General features: G+C 45.2%; 7 protein-coding genes across 9 annotated transcripts; 4 read left to right on the top strand and 3 right to left on the bottom strand.

Moving 5' to 3' along the window:
* Nucleotides 1-6: 6 nt before the first annotated feature.
* Sec6 (Exocyst complex component Sec6) lies at nucleotides 7-2,536 on the top strand. Its single transcript, XM_017237171.3, has 2 exons — nucleotides 7-1,068; nucleotides 1,128-2,536. Exons 1-2 carry the CDS (start codon nucleotides 97-99, stop codon nucleotides 2,370-2,372), a joined length of 2,217 nt encoding a protein of 738 aa, XP_017092660.2. The 5' UTR covers nucleotides 7-96; the 3' UTR covers nucleotides 2,373-2,536.
* A 171-nt stretch (nucleotides 2,537-2,707) lies between these two features.
* Cth (Cystathionine gamma-lyase) lies at nucleotides 2,708-4,114 on the top strand. Its single transcript, XM_017237155.3, has one exon. It carries the CDS (start codon nucleotides 2,791-2,793, stop codon nucleotides 3,970-3,972), a length of 1,182 nt encoding a protein of 393 aa, XP_017092644.2. The 5' UTR covers nucleotides 2,708-2,790; the 3' UTR covers nucleotides 3,973-4,114.
* A 515-nt stretch (nucleotides 4,115-4,629) lies between these two features.
* zda (peptidyl-prolyl cis-trans isomerase zonda) lies at nucleotides 4,630-6,636 on the bottom strand. The gene is made up of 7 exons (XM_017237154.3): nucleotides 6,516-6,636; nucleotides 5,903-6,397; nucleotides 5,764-5,846; nucleotides 5,564-5,705; nucleotides 5,339-5,506; nucleotides 5,046-5,276; nucleotides 4,630-4,988 (listed from the first exon to the last, which is right to left on the bottom strand). The coding sequence occupies exons 2-7, from the start codon at nucleotides 6,389-6,391 to the stop codon at nucleotides 4,911-4,913; spliced, it is 1,191 nt and encodes a 396-aa protein (XP_017092643.2). The 5' UTR covers nucleotides 6,392-6,397; nucleotides 6,516-6,636; the 3' UTR covers nucleotides 4,630-4,910.
* A 1,067-nt stretch (nucleotides 6,637-7,703) lies between these two features.
* Nucleotides 7,704-11,456, top strand: GLaz (Glial Lazarillo). 2 transcript variants are annotated; one of them, XM_070278885.1, is made up of 5 exons: nucleotides 7,704-7,819; nucleotides 9,010-9,231; nucleotides 10,677-10,831; nucleotides 10,890-10,962; nucleotides 11,021-11,456. In XM_070278885.1, exons 2-5 carry the CDS (start codon nucleotides 9,091-9,093, stop codon nucleotides 11,291-11,293), a joined length of 642 nt encoding a protein of 213 aa, XP_070134986.1. In that variant the 5' UTR covers nucleotides 7,704-7,819; nucleotides 9,010-9,090; the 3' UTR covers nucleotides 11,294-11,456. The 2 variants fall into 2 exon arrangements, with proteins under 2 accessions (XP_070134986.1, XP_017092491.2); XM_017237002.3 differs by lacking the exon at nucleotides 7,704-7,819 and having other exon boundaries at nucleotides 8,872-9,231.
* A 152-nt stretch (nucleotides 11,457-11,608) lies between these two features.
* On the top strand, nucleotides 11,609-12,037 carry LOC108122399 (keratin, type II cytoskeletal 2 epidermal-like). The gene has a single exon (XM_017236970.2). The coding sequence runs from the start codon at nucleotides 11,609-11,611 to the stop codon at nucleotides 12,035-12,037; it is 429 nt and encodes a 142-aa protein (XP_017092459.2).
* A 103-nt stretch (nucleotides 12,038-12,140) lies between these two features.
* On the bottom strand, nucleotides 12,141-15,380 carry Nrk (Neurospecific receptor kinase). Its single transcript, XM_017237001.3, has 4 exons — nucleotides 14,852-15,380; nucleotides 14,512-14,791; nucleotides 14,206-14,448; nucleotides 12,141-14,146 (listed from the first exon to the last, which is right to left on the bottom strand). The coding sequence occupies exons 1-4, from the start codon at nucleotides 15,224-15,226 to the stop codon at nucleotides 12,861-12,863; spliced, it is 2,184 nt and encodes a 727-aa protein (XP_017092490.2). The 5' UTR covers nucleotides 15,227-15,380; the 3' UTR covers nucleotides 12,141-12,860.
* Nucleotides 15,381-15,527: 147 nt separating this feature from the next.
* ND-MWFE (NADH dehydrogenase (ubiquinone) MWFE subunit) lies at nucleotides 15,528-16,887 on the bottom strand. 2 transcript variants are annotated; one of them, XM_017237003.3, is made up of 3 exons: nucleotides 16,688-16,887; nucleotides 16,427-16,513; nucleotides 15,528-15,765 (listed from the first exon to the last, which is right to left on the bottom strand). In XM_017237003.3, the coding sequence occupies exons 1-3, from the start codon at nucleotides 16,784-16,786 to the stop codon at nucleotides 15,601-15,603; spliced, it is 351 nt and encodes a 116-aa protein (XP_017092492.2). In that variant the 5' UTR covers nucleotides 16,787-16,887; the 3' UTR covers nucleotides 15,528-15,600. The 2 variants fall into 2 exon arrangements, with proteins under 2 accessions (XP_017092492.2, XP_017092493.1); XM_017237004.3 differs by lacking the exon at nucleotides 15,528-15,765 and adding an exon at nucleotides 15,845-15,957 and having other exon boundaries at nucleotides 16,688-16,882.
* Nucleotides 16,888-16,889: the final 2 nt, after the last annotated feature.

Here is a 16,889-nt window from a genome sequence, read left to right as displayed (position 1 = left end):
TATTTCCGACATGGTGAGGAACGGTCGCACTGAAACGCCCACCGCTGGCGAAGATTGAGTCAAAACATCGAAGGAAAAAATACAAAATAGGACGTAATGGACCTGCAGCAGCTGGAGGAGGAGGCCCGCCAGGCGGCCTTGAAGGATATTCAGAACATGCTGCAGCGACCCGGGCAACTGGAGAAGGTGGAGCAATACCGACACCGTATTGCCCGCAAGAAGGCCTCCGTAGAGGCGCTCCTCAAGACCGGAATGCAAAACCAACTAGATGGCGTAAGAGTGGGGCTGAAACAACTGGAAACCTGCATGCAGGATGTCAAGGAGGTGCGAAAGAGGATGGGCGAGGTGGAACGGCTACTCCAGGGCGTACCAGAAGTGTACGATGCCCTGGAGGTGGTGAGGGAGGAGAACACGAAGCACTCGCAGTACGCCACCGCGATGGAGAATCTGAAGCACATCTTTAACGTGGACGCCAGTGTGCAGAAGACGATGGCGCTTATCGAGGACGATAAGCTGCTCAACGCCCATCAGTGCCTCGCCGATCTGGAGAACTCCCGGGACGATCTTCTGTACGAGCTGCACAAGCAACCCAAGCAACACGCCTCCGATAAGATCACTCTGAAGCGTCACTTTGAAAAGGTTGACACCGTCTCCCAAGAGCTCGAGAAGAAGCTGCGCCTCATCATCAGTCGAACGCTGAACACGTTGCGGAAAAAACCAACGATTATAGTCACTTCTTTGAGGATTATAGAGCGCGAGGAAAAGAATGACCAGTTCGCTCTGCAGCAGCAAAAGGTCACCGGATTTCTGCCACCAGGCAGGCCAAAAGCCTGGAGAAAGATGATAATGGGAGTGCTTCAACAGTCGGTTGTCACTAGGATCGAGGGTTCCAAGCTAGAGGAGCGAGCCGACAACAAGATGTGGTTGGTGCGAGACCTGGAAATCCTGCGCCAGATTATTCTGGAGGACCTTCGGGTGGTTAAGTCCCTTTGCGTGCCCTGCTTCCCGCCGCACTATGACATATTCGGGGAGTATGTCAAATTCTACCATGAGGGTTTGTCCAGCTATGTGAGTAATACTTCTTTATATGTTAAGATCCAAGGTCTTATAAGTTATATATTTTTCAGCTGGACAACATTGTGCGGTCTGGATTGGAGGGAAATGAATACGTTTCTATGCTAGCTTGGGTCACGCACACATATCCGGGTGTAGAGCTGATGACTCACCCCGATCTCAACGTGGATGTGCACAAGCTCATTGGTCCCCTGCTGCGACCGGAGCACCTGAAGGCCCTGGAGGATGAGTACCTGCAGAATATGCAGCGCAACTACCAGGAATGGATGACCAAGGCAGCGGAGACGGAAAAGCAAGAATGGTTCTCTGAGATGGTACCGGATCAAGACGAGCACTACTACCACACCTCGGCTCCGGTGATCATCTTCCAGATGATAGACCAGCATTTGCAGGTTACCAACACCATCCACCAGGAACTGACGTTCAAGGCGCTGGTGATGAGCATTCAACAGGTGGAAATCTTTGGCCAGACCTATCTGAAGAACGTAATTGAGCTGAAGGAGCACCACTTCCGCAACAGGGATCAGATAAAGTACTTCACGCACTACATCATAACCATCGTGAACAACAGCCAGCAAATGGTGGAATTGGCGCAGCAGATGAAGCAGCTCTACTGGCCCAAGTCCCGTACGGAGCACTATGAGGACTTTGAACGGCTCCTGGGCACGTTCCAAAGGATACGAGCACATGCGGCCAGCTATCTTCTGGAGGAGGCCTTCCTGGATATGGAGTGCCATTTCAACGATCTTTTCACAGCCAAGTGGTTGGCCAGCAACATCGCTGTGGATACCATCTGTGTGACTTTGGACGACTATTTCCAGGACTACAACCACTTGCGGCCGAACAACTTTGAGATGGTGATCAACGAGGCGCAGAAGCTGCTGGCCAAGCGCTACATCCGAGCACTGCTCTCCAAGCGGCTCTCAAAGCCGCGCACCGAGATTGAGGCAATCACCCGGAAGATCAAAGCCGAGGCCAAGCGTTTCAAGCTCTTCTTCGAGAAAATAGCTCCCAAAATATCGCTCAGCGACTCTCCACTCGACCTGATATCTACTCTGTCTGCCCTGCTCAGTTCAGACATTGAATTGTTGGTCCTGGATCTGCACACCTTGCTCGGCAGTTATCCTTCCCTTAACGAAGACCATCTGGTGCGACTTTTCTACATCAGGAACGACGTGAAGGCGGCTGAGGTTCGGGAGAAGGTGCAGGATGCGATGAAGTCCAAGAAGGCGATGGTCAGCATTGCCAAACAGGACTGTATCTTCAAGGAAATCGTATTCAACGACAAATTGTGGTAGACAGGACCACTTGGAGTTCCTTCCACTCCCATGAAGTCCCTAATCCTTGTCGCATTCCGGAGAAGTCTCTTTGTTCAGTATCGTGCCTACTTTTAAGTTGAAATTGTAATTTACATAACGGTTGATTGATCAAAAAATAACTATTTATACATTATTCTTAATGGAATAGTCGATTATTAAAGAATCAAATTATATTAAAACTTAATCAAGATATAACTCGATTTAAAACAAAATCGGTGGCAAAAGACGATACCGGCAGTTCAAAAATGGCGCCTAACGATTTGATGGAAACACTGGAGCAAAACAGTGTGACCCCCTTACAGCTGACTCTCACAGCTGATATGGTCCCGGGATTCTGGACGTATATATTCGCGACCCATCTCTCCACGTGTCAGTTGCCCACCGTCCGCGTCCCGAAATGAGCTTCAAACCCCAACCCAGCGGCTTCGCCACCAAGTCCATCCACTCCGGCCAGAGCCCCGAGCAGTGGAAGAGTGCCTCGGTTATCCCACCGATTTCCCTGAGCACCACCTTCAAACAGGATGCGCCCGGTGAGCACAGAGGTTACGAGTACTCCAGGAGTGGCAATCCCACAAGGAATGTGCTGGAAACCTGTTTTGCTGCCTTGGACAATGCCAAGTACGGACTGACCTTCTCGTCAGGATTGGGAGCAACCACCGCGGTGCTGACCATGCTGAACAGCGGCGATCACATCATTGTGGGCGATGATGTTTACGGAGGCACCAACCGTTTGATCCGCCAGGTCGCTACCCGCCTGGGAATCGTCGCCACCTTCGTGGATCCCACCAACTTGCAGCTCATCAAGGAATCCATCAAGCCCGAGACGAAGCTCGTGTGGGTGGAGTCCCCCACAAATCCTCTTATCAAGGTGGCTGACATCGAGGCTATCGCCAAACTTGTCCATGGAGTCCGCGAAGACCTGATCCTGGCTGTGGATAACACCTTCCTCACCTCGTACTTCCAGCGGCCCTTGGAGCTGGGAGCGGATATGGTCTGCTACTCGATGACCAAGTACATGAACGGCCACACCGACGTGGTGATGGGAGGTATCACCATGAACTCCCCCAAGCTGTACGAGAGTCTGAAGTTCCTGCAGAACGCCGTCGGCATTGTGCCCTCTCCGTTTGATTGCTACCAGGTGAACAGAAGTCTGAAGACCCTGTCGCTCCGCATGGAGCAGCACCAGAAGAACGCCCTCAAGGTTGCCCAGTATCTGGAGAAGCATCCGTTCGTCGAGAAGGTTCTTCACCCCGGCCTGCCGTCCCACCCCCAGCACCAGATTGCCCTGAAGCAGACCTACGGCTACAGTGGTGTGTTCTCCTTCTACATCAAGGGTGAGCTTAAGCACTCCACGGCTTTCCTGAAGGCTCTCAAAGTGTTCACCCTGGCGGAGAGCTTGGGCGGATACGAGAGTCTTGCTGAGCTGCCTTCCGTAATGACCCACGCCTCTGTTCCGGCTGAAGATAGAAAGACCCTGGGCATCACCGATGGCCTGATCCGTCTCTCAGTTGGTCTCGAAGATGCCGAGGATCAAATCAAGGATCTGGAGCAGGCCCTAGAAATCGCCGCAAAGGCCTAATTACCTCAGTGTATATATTTTTTTACATGATGAGATTTTTTAGATCGTTTGTCATGGTTTTCTGTATATTAACCCACCCAATAAAAGTGTATTTGTCTCAAATATTAAAAAAATGGAATAAAGAAATGGTATTTTCAGAAAAGAGCGATCCATTTACTTTCTTTCCGGTCGAATCAGTTTTCTTAACTTTGTTATCTTTAACAAAACCTCTACTAAACAAAAGTATTATCAAGAAGTCTGAGCCAGATATCAAATTATGGTTATATTTCCAGATATCTGCTATACTAAAGTTTTATTTGTAAATATTGATCAAATTTATCAAACAAGGTATTAAAAGCTGTAAAAAATTGTATACAAAAGCGTGTTCCAAACAAAAAGGCCACTTCCTTGACCCCCCATGGGCTATAATCTTTAATTTCGAAAAATAATGTTGTCAGGTCACATGAAAACAATGAATCAGCGCTTTAAAGTTTTGGCTTCATCTCTCTTTATAAATCGGATGATTTGAGCTTTTCGTTGGCCATTTCAGATTCTTTTAACCTTATCAGACAATATTGATCTAATCTAATCAGTAAAAGGCCTATAATTTAGCAAACTCATTGCCTCCATATGCTGTTCCAGTTCCAGCAAAATCTTAAAAATAAAAGCCAATAAAAATTAAATGAAAATTGTGGTTTATTTTACAATTCCCGTTACTTTCCGAAAGAATGTAATTGATTAAAATTAAGCTTTAACATTACACGTACGCTATCCAAAACCATACCATTTGACAGATATACATACTATTGTGAAGAGTGCATAGTATTAGATGTACAACAAGACTTAAGAAGCAACTGCGCTATCCAACATTCATAATTTTGCCTGTTATGTATGTATCCTTACAAAAAAATGCTTTCAATTGCTTAAAGTAAACAGTAGTTCATGTGCAATGCTTGTCCTTAGTACTTGTAACGATAAATAGCTACCCCGGCCACGCCAATCAATATGGAGCCCATTAGATAACCTAGCAGCTTCAGCTGAAAAGAAAACATAGGGATTAGAGAAGGTGGTTTGGATATCTTTATGTAACGAACCTTTGAATTGTCCACGAGAGGCTGTTTTTGTCTGGTGGCAGTCTTTTGCTCCATTTTCTTGGCCTGGCCCAACATCTTCTGGTACATCTCCTTTTCGTTGTGTTCCTCACGGCGAGCCTTGATGAAGAGTCTGGCCAAGTCTGACTGGACAGATCGATTGTCGGGTTCCAAAGTGGCCACTTTTTGCAACAGCTTAATGGCACCCTGGGTGTCTGCCTTGCCTTCCAATATCTGAAATATACATTGAATGAGTTACCTTAGTCTCCTAACCTTAGATAACTATTTGAACTTACCCTTCCCTTGCGGTACAAGGCCTTTGAATTGTTCGGCTGGCATCGCAGGACGTGCTCCACGGACTCCAGGGCGGCATCATAGGCGGCAATTTTGATTTGTGTCATGGCCAAGTTGTTGTAGACGATCAATCGATCGTCCAGCAAAATCTGGGTATCGCTGTTCGATAGCTATTAGGAAAAATGTTAGTGTGGTTTGCAGAATACCACATGCGGGGATGTACCCACCTCCAAATCTTCCTTGTCAAACTCAGCATCCGGATCGCCGTCCCGCGTGTCCAAATAGTCTAAAGCACGTTTGTAGAGGTAAATGGCGGTGTTATACTGCAAGCGCTTATAGTAAAAGTTGGCGCGTTCTTTCTTTCGTGTTCTGAAATGAAAGTTTCCTTAGTGGCCTCGCAAATGAGGTTAATTTATTCAAGAATTACCCGTAGTTACGACGGATTTCAAATGCTTTGAGGTCTGCGAAATCCTCAGTTTTGGCATCCACGAGTTCCACTTCGTAGGTTAACTGCAAATCAGACTAAATTAACAGCCATTCCTATAACATGAATCGTATTTGCATACCTTTGCATCTGGGGGAATAGTATATTCAGATTCGTTTTCTTTTTTCAGACCAAGGTCGCCGTAACCAAAACGGGGATCCACGATGATTTGGGCCACTTCGCCGACCTGCAGCATGGGAAGCACCATATCCACTCCCTGGGCAATTTCGTAGTCTCCTACGTGACACTGGAAGCCCACTCCCTCATCCACTACTTTGCCGTTGTCCAACTTGCCGGTGAAATTGAGGGTGACCAGATCTCCGCGGAGAGCTTTAATTGCATCCTCAGGGGCCTTTTTAATGGTGCGCTTTATCAGCTGCTTGTTGCCCAGGATGTCCGAATCGCTGTCAGAATCCTCCTGCTCCTTCGCTGGCTCCTTATCAGTCGCTAACTCTGAAGGTGGCACCCCATCACCGGCAGCAGCTTCCGCAGCCACCTTGCGAATGTCTTTCGTGTCCTCGGCATTGGTCAGATCCTCAAACGAGCTGCTGCTAGACTTCTCCGTATCCATGTTAACCTGCGGGTGGGCGAAATTACGAATTACATTGAAACTCGAACTCGGAACAAAGGGCAAACGGAAATGGAGGTGAGAATGCCAATATACCGAGTGAAAGTCACATTCAAAATATACTTACGGCAGTATCCTAATGTGTTCGCGGCTTTTAGCAACAAAAAAGGCGAAATTTCCAAAGCAAAATACGACAAAAGTTACAGGAAAATGAAAAGATATTGTACGATTGCCTTTGGCATAGAGCTGGAAAAAACCTCGATGCAACATCGATACTATCGATGTTGGCGAAAATTTTTTAATATCGATGTTTTATTTTTTAACATCGATTATCGTCACTTACAACCATTTTAGATCCAAGATTTAAAAAACTCGGCTTTCTTTCCCAAACACATGCGGACGAAGCAGCTAAGGCCCTCGAAATTGAACTGTACAATAAAATGTCCAAATTAACCCACGATGCGCCAACAACACCAACTCTACAGCCGGAGAACCGGCAGTTTACCTTTTTGCAAAAAAAAGTTGCTGAAAAAACGAGGTCTGCCAGGGCAGACTCTATTATAGCCCTGCGACAATTCTTAGAGGTTTTCAACTCTCCGGAGGATTGCAACCCATTAACTTTTAATAAGGTATTTTAAATTTAAACTCTAGATATTTTATATAAAATCCAATATTTATTTTATAGATGAGCCCTGACGAAATGGAACCTTTCAAAGCTACTGCAAAGCAGTCCCCTCTGCGTGCCAGCCACTTCAACTGCATCCGAGAGAGCGTTCAGCAAAGCCGGACAAATAATTAGTGACCGCAGAAGCTGTCTAAAACCACAAACTGTAGATAAACTTTTATTTTTAAACAAAAATGCAGATGATCTCCTGTAAATAAATGTTGAAATTAAAAAAAAAATATTTTTTACTTCGATAATCGATTATAATCGATGTTTTCCTTCTCAAACATCGAAAACATCGATGTCACCGAACATCGATGTTTTTCCAGCTCTACTTTGGCCAAAGTTTGGCATTTCACCTAGAGATGTGCAATGTGGCCAGATCAGATGGTCGTTGTGATTGGCAACTATTGTTTGAAACCCTATTGCTGGTTGATAAGGACAAAGTACAAATTTATAAAAGACAAAGATTTTAAAACAAAAAATTTATTCGAATTTCTATACTCCAAACAATAAAATAAATTTGAAAAAAGTGATAAAGATTTCATCGATAAACAGATGAACCCTAGTTGAATGACCGTTATTGTCTGATAGTGTGACCATCTGCAAGGAAAAAACGAAATTGAAATTGAATTCAAATTGTGGTTCATTTTTGATTCAACGAATGCCTCGAGCGGTTGGTCTTTAATGGTCGGGTCCGTCGCGTTTCGAGATTCGAGTTTCCGAGATAAACCGCTAATGAAAAGAACTCCGCCGCATACAACCATGTAAACAAAGAGATTGGCTATTAAAATAGCTGCACAGCGAGTGCACTTTACACATTTAACAGATTATATATAAAAAAAAAACCTGATTGTATGTGCACAAAGTGAAATCAGCTGGACAACAAGAGTATTTTGCAATTACCTTGGCTTATTTAAAGCCCCTTGTTGTTGTTGTTTTCTGTGAAATTAACACTATTTTTATTGGCAGTGATTGGTGCTACCAACGGTATTACCAGGAGGCATATCTTGGTATAGACTTTTGGAGTTTTTATGTTTTTGGCTGAAAAATTATGGAAGAATCTACTTAAGAATCTATTATATCATCTTAAAAGTGTTTAAAATTAGGACAGACATAAATAATCCAAAGAATCTTAGCAGTAAAAAACTAAACACATTTTTAAAAGTCCTAGTTTTGAATTGGTTTTTGAAATTGAGTTACCGCCAAAATAGAACTTTTAGTTTAATTTTTTGTTTTTTCTTAAAAAATCATTCAAGACTTGGTTTAAACACATATTTTAACTTTCCCTTGACTCTTTACATCTCATTTTCATAAAGTTTTTCGTGCTGTTTAAACATAAATGGTAAATTAAAAAAAATAACTTCCTACTTGTCTTGAACTTGATACGCTCCAGCAAATATAACAACTTTTTTACATTTTCGAACATAAATAGAGTCATGCACCCGCTAACTTCATGACACAATTGATGCATTTAAGCCAGAGTTTCCTCGATTTGGCGATTTTAGCTTTTACTCGCTATTTTTTGTATATTTTTTCTGCAATTCGCAATCATTTTTGTGTGGAGCAACCTGTTCCAAACTGCAGTTTGGCGCTGGCTTTTCTTTTACGTAACCTGGTGGCCGGACCAAGCCGGGCCGGGCCGGGCACGAGCCAAATCCAAAAATAAATAACCAACGCCAACAACCCAGTTAGTGGTTTTCACTTCTTGGCCAGTCATTACGTCCAGGTCCCATTCCATCGATTCGATCGGCAAGCCGGTCGGTAGACAGACAGCACGATTTCATTATCGCACACTTCCCATTCGGAATACCAATAGGTGGCGATTACTTTGAGGAAATTCGAATTTGAAGCCACAGTTCGTTGGCCAAGTGAACCCAGGAATCGCTTTGTGCATTTACTTACAAAGTAGTTTTTAAAGTTCAATGAAAATAATCTGATTACAAATTCTGACCAGTGAGTGATATAATCGCGAGACTGTGCCAATTCTGCCACCCAAAGTGATAAATATTCAGAGTGGATTGGAAAACAAACAATAATGTGCAAACAAAAGTCGATCGTTTCAACTATTTGGCTAGTGTCCGGAGCTTTGTGGCTAACACTAGCCGTGGAGACGACTGCCTACGGATTTGGACGTTGCCCGAATTATCCGTCGATGCCAAAGTTCAATATGAGTCGGGTAAGGAAATGAACTGACCTTTGAGAACTTGAATAATTAAAATTTGACTGCTGTGAGTAGTAATGCATGAACGGAAGTGGGTTTAAACTTCAGAGATTCATCCTAAAGCCCCTTATATTAAAACTTGAGAATGCCCTGTAAATTCCGCATATCATCGCATATTCGCCATCAGCCTAAACGTGTCACCTTTTCGATTAATTAGCACAAGGTGGCGGCCGAAGACGAAGACCTTTCTTCACACTGAAGACTGTGCCTGAGATGAACTTGAACCAATTTAAGGCCACCGATTCCGATCCGTCGTGTAAAATGCAAACCAGTTTTACAGAAGGAGACGAGAGCCACAATGGGTTTTATGGCCTGTCCGATGGTAAACAAGCCACTTGGTTCACAAAGAAGTAAATCAACCAGTACCGAGGCTTAGACTCGGACTCGGAGGTATTCCAAGGACAATTAAGTTACCAACAGTCAGGTCTTTCTAATTTAAAAGTCCAAGTAGTTAAGGGAATTTCTCTAAAGGTATTTGGGGGTCTGATAGTATTACTCATAGTCTCTAGATTCTAAGGTCTCTAGGTATTCTCCAGGGCTTGCTCCACTTACTTAGATTCCTCTTACTGAAGTCACAGTGTAATTTACACTCTGAGTAATGGCCATAGACCAGAAAATTGGCTCAATCACTTTAGCTGTTTGAATTAAATTGATTGAACCTTGTTTTGCATAAATGATAATGCACCATAATTGCCCGAAAGACACGCAGCCAGAGATCAGTGGTTCCAGCTACATATCTGTATGCCCTCCACTCACTTAGCCGCATATCTCATCCAATTGAGTTGTTGACAGGCGTGAATTAATCTATGTGACATCGTCCCCGCCCCCCATCCGACCACTTTTGACCCGGGGCAAAGACCTCGGCTTTTGGACGGTAGCATTCGCAGACAGGTAATTAAATCCACTGCGGCGCCCTGCAACTTTGAACTGCAAGACGAAGATGAAGAGCTGCCAAAGGTGTCACTTCTCTTAATGGCCAAAAAAAACCAGTTTCCAAAAAATGTTTATGTTTTACGCATTGTTAACAGACGGGAGAGTGTTGGCATTAGTAACCCAAATAGGTATTTCTTTGTCCAAGTCCGAAATAAAACAATTGTCAGATGGTTCTAGGTTCCTCCCTTCCAACCGGATGTTTCATAAAAGATAGTGATAACTTAGTTGGAAAATAAACATTTGCCCATTAACTAATGGGATTTTATTGGGGTTTCAAGATACTAAATTAGAGATTCACGATCTTATTCACTTTCACCTGTGTTTGCTCGAGTCCATGTGCAAAAATATCAATATTTATTGGACTAATATTTGTTTAATTTCTTGGCTTGCCGAGTTTACAATTTCACAAATAAATAAAGTTATGGTAAAGATATAAGCTTAAATAATAAAACATTTCTTTCTGGTAGGTTCTTGGCCACTGGTATGAGGTGGAACGTTCCTTTTACCTGCCAGAGATCGCCTCCGGATGCACCACCTTCCAGTTCCAGCCATACAACAAGGCGGAGCAGTCCAAGTTTGCCAATTTCAAGCTGGCCGTGGCCATTAAAAACATTAATCGTATGTGAGTAACTTAAAAACAATCTAAGGATAAATCAATAAATTAAAATATGTATTTTTAGAACTGGTAATCCCAATGTAAACATAGGCTATGCCACGCCCGAAAATAGTCGATCCTCCATCATGGATTTCAAGGTATAAAGGAACTCCATTTTATTTTAAATAATTTTTAAAAATTTATTCATCTTCTTAGTTTACCACTCGTTTTCCGGATGTGATTGCCCGATTGCTGCCAGGCTCTGGAAAGTACCAGGTTCTCTATACGGACTATGACAACTTTGCCATCTTGTGGTCCTGTGGCAGTATTGGATCACTGGGTCACTCCGATCAGATCTGGATCCTGGGACGCGATCGGGACTTTGAGGTGGACATCCGTTCAAAGGTCTACGATGTCCTGAAGCGACTATCCCTCGATCCGGATAGGTTAATTATAAGCAAAAACAAAAACTGCCCCGAGGCACTCTGAAACAGAGGGTCCAGCTCATCCCCCATCTAAAATATATTTAAGATCATTCGGTTAAGGAACAAATTCCATTTGATGCCTAATCATATAGGCTGCTGTGATATCGAGAAGTGTGAATCGGCGGAGAGGAGAGAAAAATACAAATAAAATACAGAAAATGCGCAAATATAGAAACAAATAGGAGTAACTCGATCGGGGAATTATCCAAACGCTCGAGTCCAATTAACGGGAGCATCCTAATTAGCTTGCAATAAGTACAAGTCAGTCGTCCCGAGTCAGTCGTTATTGGGGAACGAAGGAACAAGGTTCTTACTGGAGATGTCCCGTATTTGGATTGTACTCTTTCTTGGAGTGGTCTTGGCCCTGTGGCAAATGTCAGAGGCGCGGGGAGGAGGCGGTGGAGGAGGAGGACACGGCGGAGGCGGCCATGCTGGAGGTTTTGGCGGTGGAGGTCGTGGAGGAGGATTTGGAGGCAGAGGAGGTGGATTTGGTGGCAGAGGAGGTGGATTTGGCAGAGGTCCTGGTTTTGGCGGAGGCTTTGGAGGCGGTGGTTTCCGAGGAGGACCTCCACCCGGTGGCTTCAGAGGCCCACGACCGTATGGCGGCTACCGATATGGCGGATATGGAGGATTCGTTGGAGGCTATGCCGGCTACGCTGGAGTGTATCCTGTTTCCGTGCCCTACCCCTACCCAGCGGGTTACAGCCGGTGCTATAGTTACTACTACAACTCCTACTACTACTGTTAATGTTGTACGATTATGGATGGTTTATTTATACAAATTACATTCAACACTTTTTAGTTACAAAGATTATGTAAAGTTACCCAGAAATTCGGGCGGTAGACAGTTCTCTAAATATTCGATATTTCATATTCCTTATTGTTTTGATGGTCTCCGGTATCTGTGAGAGTGTATGGTTCCTGTTCGATCTCCCACCCAGCAATCAGCGGAGTGCTTCGATGGCAGTGCTTAACTCTAATCGAGAATAGAACCCATTAAAATGCAATCTACACATGCGTATGTATATGGATAATGGATAAACTTAAACTACGGACTAGATATGAGTACGGAACGTGAGCTGGATGCGTTCGTTGTGGCAGACTAATCGATTGGTGGCCGAGATCGGAGGGCGTCGAGTACTATATATCAAAGTAGGAAATAAAATATTGCTTGGAAGCAGCCAATCGAAGACTTAGTTAAAGATATGGAGCGTCGGTTTAACTATCTTAATCACAATCCGTTCTTCCCTCCGATCTCGCAAAGTGCAAGTAATTCAAATCATTTGCATTAGCTTTTAAAAAAAAGTGTCATCTTTATGGTGGACTTGGATTACAATCCATGGTCAGCTCTAAGCAGCATTAGAGGTTCTTTACCCATTAAATAAAGTATCAGAAAATGGAATTAAAAGTCTTCCCCCTACAATAATTATGTTTAAAATCATACTCTCTAAGCTGCTTCTTAGAACTCCCTATGGATTGTAAAACAATCTCCCTAGACTGTTTCTTCCACGGAAGACGTCGGTCACTCATTCCGTTTCTATCAGCATCGGTTCAATGTCCTCGGCAATCTCCTAGAGCATCGCCTTGCATTCGCTCTCGGCAATGCTGTGCTGGATGCAGTGATTAATTTCTGCAAAGCCGGGACGTTCGCTGGGCTTCCGGTTCCAGCAGCGGCGCATCAGGGCGTAGACGGAGAGCGGCGTATTGTCCGGACAGCCCAGAACGTTGCCCTCCTTGATGTATTTGATGACCTCCTCGTGGGTCAGCCCGAAATACGGCTGCAGGGCAAAGGAGAATATCTCCCACAGGCAAATGCCATAGGCCCAAACGTCCGATTCCAGGGAGAACTTGTTGTACAGGATGCTCTCCAGGGGCATCCAACGGATCGGGATGAAGTCGTTTTCGTCGCCTTTGTAGTAATCCTGCAGATAGATCTTGTGCGACAGCCCAAAGTCAGCTATCTTTACGGTCATAAGCTCGTTGATTAGACAATTCCTGGTGGCCAGATCCCGGTGGACGAATTTGCGCTCCGAAAGATAGAGCATTCCCGAAGCAATGTTGGCGGACATCTGGAGAAGATGCAGCTCGTTCAGCTGCAGGCGGTCCCGATTTGGAGCCTGGTGAGTATTGAATGGAGAGCAGGCGCGCAGGAACTCACTGAGATCCCCGGGCGCCATGTATTCGAACAGCAGGCACATGGGCCTCCCCAGAGCACAGACTCCCAGTAGCTTCACGATGTTGGGGTGATCGAACTCGGCCAGCAGACAGGCTTCCCGCTCGAAATCCATCTGCATCTGGTCGCTGGCATCGTCCTTGAGCATTTTGACGGCCACCAGGAGATCTTCCTGGCCGGGCACTAGCCCTGGAGCTCTGGCCTGAAAAACGCGACCAAAGGCACCTTGTCCCAATGATCTCACATAGACGATATCCCCTCTTGGGTACTCCAGTTTCTCTAGACGCGCATTTGGCTTGGTTCCTTTGGTTTCCGCAGTGGCAGTGGTCACCGTGGTGAGGGCCACACAATTGCTGTGCACCGTGGCCGTGCTGCGAATGGTGCCCCACTTTCCCAATGTGTTCGTGTTGACATTGCCTCCCAAAGTTTCGCGACTGGTATTGAGATTCCCGCCACACTCGCCTACGCCCCGCATGGAAACATTGCAGTCCGCAGGTGTAGCCCCAGGAGGCTGGGAGTAGTCCTTGTGCTTGGACAGCTTATAGACGAGCAGAATCATCAGATGCAGGGCCACAATGGCCACAAAACCAATGCCGGCCAGCAGGAAAATCATAGATGGCGTAAAGAACTTTTCCATCTTGATGGGGGTACTCGCATCCCCGGCATTAGGATCCACATAGTCGGCTGCAGGATTGGAAATGGGTCAAACAACATGGTTTAGAGAATGTTATAAGTATACTTACGGCACATGGGTATATCGCAGTGCTGCCAGCGTACGGATTCATCCACGGTGTAGCACCAAGGCTGTGGTTCCTCACCGCCTGCATTGCGGCAGTAGTTCTCCCCCTCCAGAAGCTGATGGAAGACCAAAGGGGGTTGGATGTGCTTGTGGGGATACTGGGTGTCCCAGCGTTGGCAGGGTATACCAGATTTGGTCACGTTGGCAGTACCCATGTAGAAGCGTCCGTTCCCATTGCGGCAGTCATCTAAAAATAATGAAATGGAATTGAAATCTATGGAGGAGTACCCAAAATGGCTGTACAACTTACAACTAACTTCTGACTGCTTGAGCTCGGTGAGCCCAATATAGGAGCAGTTGGGTCTTCGCATGGAGGCATTGTAATGCGGCAGTGAGGAGCAGTTTGGCAGCCGGAAGTGGCCACGACTCTTGATGAACATGTTGCGCTCCTTCTTCTCCTCGATGAGCACCCAGTCGTTGTAGCAGAACTGCAGATGAGTGGCCTGGCAGTCCTCGAAGCAGAGTGGCGCCTTCACGGCTCTGCCTGCCTCCAAGTGGCAGTTGGGAAACGCATAGGCGCAGAGCATTTTCTGTGCAGGATTAGCAAAGTTAATAAAGGAATAAGAAAGATTTGTTGACTTTTAACCCACCTCAGCTGCTTCCCGGCATAAGCCGGATAGGTCAGAGATCAATTCATCCCAGAGTGCCGTGGTCACTTGCTCGTTCTTCCAGCCGCCTGTGGGATCGTCCAAGCTATACCACACCTGGCCGGTGATGTACTGCTTGCACACCTTGCCGTTGTAGGGGGCACAATAGCCATTCTCCTCGCGCGGCTCTCGCTCCTTTTCCCGGTCGTGGTGTCGCTGGTGGTGGCGCCGGGTTACAGGCTCCTCGATGGCGTTCATGGAGCTTGCGTGCGTGGCACTGGTAAACAGAAGCACGCACATCCCCAGGGCAGCAAAAGTTTGCCACCTCCTTTCCCCCAAAGCCTGAAACGCCCGCCCCACCCACTGCCCGGCCGCCATGGCTGTGTTTTCTGTATATACTCTTGTTTTTCCCCCAATTCTAAACGGAATCTTTACTGGTTTCCACAAACACTTTCATTTCACGAATGTTAAATGTGATTCCTTAGTTTAAACTATATTTTAAGACTTAAAATATGTCCTAAATACGTCGGCAGATTTTGTTTATTTTCGCGCTCGCTACCCGACGACGCCTTTTCACCGAATACCACATAAAAGCTGATACAATGGGAGATGGTAGTTCGCCTCCCGTATGTCTCCCTTAGGGGTGGTTTTGGTTTCCTGTCCTGTAGCAAGGACAGGGTTGTTTACTGCGCGGCAAACTCTGAGAGTCCTTTATTATGATTGCAAACTACATGGCCAAAATATTTTTAGTTTCACTCGCCAGCCGCCTTCTTGCGCTTGGCCTCCTCCTTTTCCTCCTTCTGGCGCAGCTTCTCCTCGGCCTTCTTTTTCTTCAGGAGCTTCGGATCATCGCCGACATCGTAGTCCTGCGGCTCCTCTTGTTTCTTTTCCTCCTCATCGGGAATTTCTTCAAGACCCTGTAATGAAATAGCTATACACCCAAGCAAAACACACCGCAAGAGGACTACAGGAGATATCTAAAACGAGCCAAGGAGCTTTCACTTTCGCACTAAATGTTTTCTTTTATTCACTTTTGCACTTAAGCTTAATCGAAAAATTTTACTTAATTGAACCTATTCCTTTTTCTCATCCGGTATGGCATCCAGACCCTGCAATTAAAATTTATTTCGGAATAAAGATCGGTCCTTGAAGCTTTAAAGATGGACATGCAGGGATTGGATGTGGAAATGATGAAACCAATACAGGGTTTGAAGGATGGTTAGTACAAATGGAGATGATAGACGATTTTGATTTGAAAAATGGTTAGTTTTCAAAACTAAGATAATCTTTTGAAAAAAAATAAATGCCTTTGAAAAAATATGACAAATATTCGAACACAAGTATTAAATAATCTTAAAACCTGATCCTGTTTTTGTGTTAAAAATTTGTTAGTCAATAAAACAAATTAAAAACCAATCATTTCTGGACATGCAATCGAAATGGAATTAACTTTAAAACCCAATCGTCCATGGATCGTGGATAATTCTGTGATTTGATGGTTTTTCTAACAGCCAGCACCCGAAAACGCGATTAAATGAGGGGAAAATGCAGAGAACCAGGTCAAGCTAAAATACTTACGTTCATCTGATAGGGATTGTTGGTCAATCGGAAATCGCGCTGGTACATCACACGGGAGAAGCGCTCGTCCATGTTGCGACGGAAGGCCTGCGGAACAAAAAGAATATATCAGAAGACGTGTAAAGTGTAGCGGAGTTGGAGGAACTCCTTTCTGTTCAAGTGTAATTAAATAATGCTCAGTAAAGTCCGATTTGTTCACAAGCATCTGCGGTTATATAAGAATTCGGAGCTGCTTCGACGGAAGGCATCGACGAGACTCACATTGCCAATGGTGAGCTTATCCAGGCCGTACATGGCGTATATGGGCACCGAAAGGAGCGTGGTGATGATCACGGCACCAGGTAGGATTTCGAACCACATCTTGTCCGGAAAAATAGGTGTCTTGTTGTTTTTTCGACAAGTGACAAACGGAGACGGAAAAATCAGCTGTTCGATGTTGACAGTCACAGCGAATCGTATTTGT

Source organism: Drosophila bipectinata, chromosome 2R (genome assembly GCF_030179905.1).
Source record: "Drosophila bipectinata strain 14024-0381.07 chromosome 2R, DbipHiC1v2, whole genome shotgun sequence".
Classification (NCBI taxonomy): domain Eukaryota; kingdom Metazoa; phylum Arthropoda; class Insecta; order Diptera; family Drosophilidae; genus Drosophila; species Drosophila bipectinata.
Note: the sequence above shows the minus strand (reverse complement) of the source record. Positions and strands in the feature narration are given on the sequence as shown.

Coding starts and splice junctions, on each gene's coding strand:
- Sec6 (XM_017237171.3), top strand. CDS start 97: ATGGACCTGCAGCAGCTGGAGGAGGAGGCCCGCCAGGCGGCCTTGAAG. Junction 1,069..1,127: donor ATGAGGGTTTGTCCAGCTAT/GTGAGTAATACT, acceptor TATATTTTTCAG/CTGGACAACATTGTGCGGTC.
- Cth (XM_017237155.3), top strand. CDS start 2,791: ATGAGCTTCAAACCCCAACCCAGCGGCTTCGCCACCAAGTCCATCCAC.
- zda (XM_017237154.3), bottom strand. CDS start 6,391: ATGGATACGGAGAAGTCTAGCAGCAGCTCGTTTGAGGATCTGACCAAT. Junction 5,847..5,902: donor CTATTCCCCCAGATGCAAAG/GTATGCAAATAC, acceptor TCTGATTTGCAG/TTAACCTACGAAGTGGAACT. Junction 5,507..5,563: donor TTGACAAGGAAGATTTGGAG/GTGGGTACATCC, acceptor TTTTCCTAATAG/CTATCGAACAGCGATACCCA.
- GLaz (XM_070278885.1), top strand. CDS start 9,091: ATGTGCAAACAAAAGTCGATCGTTTCAACTATTTGGCTAGTGTCCGGA. Junction 9,232..10,676: donor CAAAGTTCAATATGAGTCGG/GTAAGGAAATGA, acceptor TCTTTCTGGTAG/GTTCTTGGCCACTGGTATGA. Junction 10,963..11,020: donor CCTCCATCATGGATTTCAAG/GTATAAAGGAAC, acceptor TCATCTTCTTAG/TTTACCACTCGTTTTCCGGA.
- LOC108122399 (XM_017236970.2), top strand. CDS start 11,609: ATGTCCCGTATTTGGATTGTACTCTTTCTTGGAGTGGTCTTGGCCCTG.
- Nrk (XM_017237001.3), bottom strand. CDS start 15,226: ATGGCGGCCGGGCAGTGGGTGGGGCGGGCGTTTCAGGCTTTGGGGGAA. Junction 14,449..14,511: donor CAAGCAGTCAGAAGTTAGTT/GTAAGTTGTACA, acceptor CATTATTTTTAG/ATGACTGCCGCAATGGGAAC. Junction 14,147..14,205: donor CTGCGATATACCCATGTGCC/GTAAGTATACTT, acceptor CCAATCCTGCAG/CCGACTATGTGGATCCTAAT.
- ND-MWFE (XM_017237003.3), bottom strand. CDS start 16,786: ATGTGGTTCGAAATCCTACCTGGTGCCGTGATCATCACCACGCTCCTT. Junction 16,514..16,687: donor ATAAGCTCACCATTGGCAAT/GTGAGTCTCGTC, acceptor TTTGTTCCGCAG/GCCTTCCGTCGCAACATGGA. Junction 15,766..16,426: donor ACAATCCCTATCAGATGAAC/GTAAGTATTTTA, acceptor ATTTCATTACAG/GGTCTTGAAGAAATTCCCGA.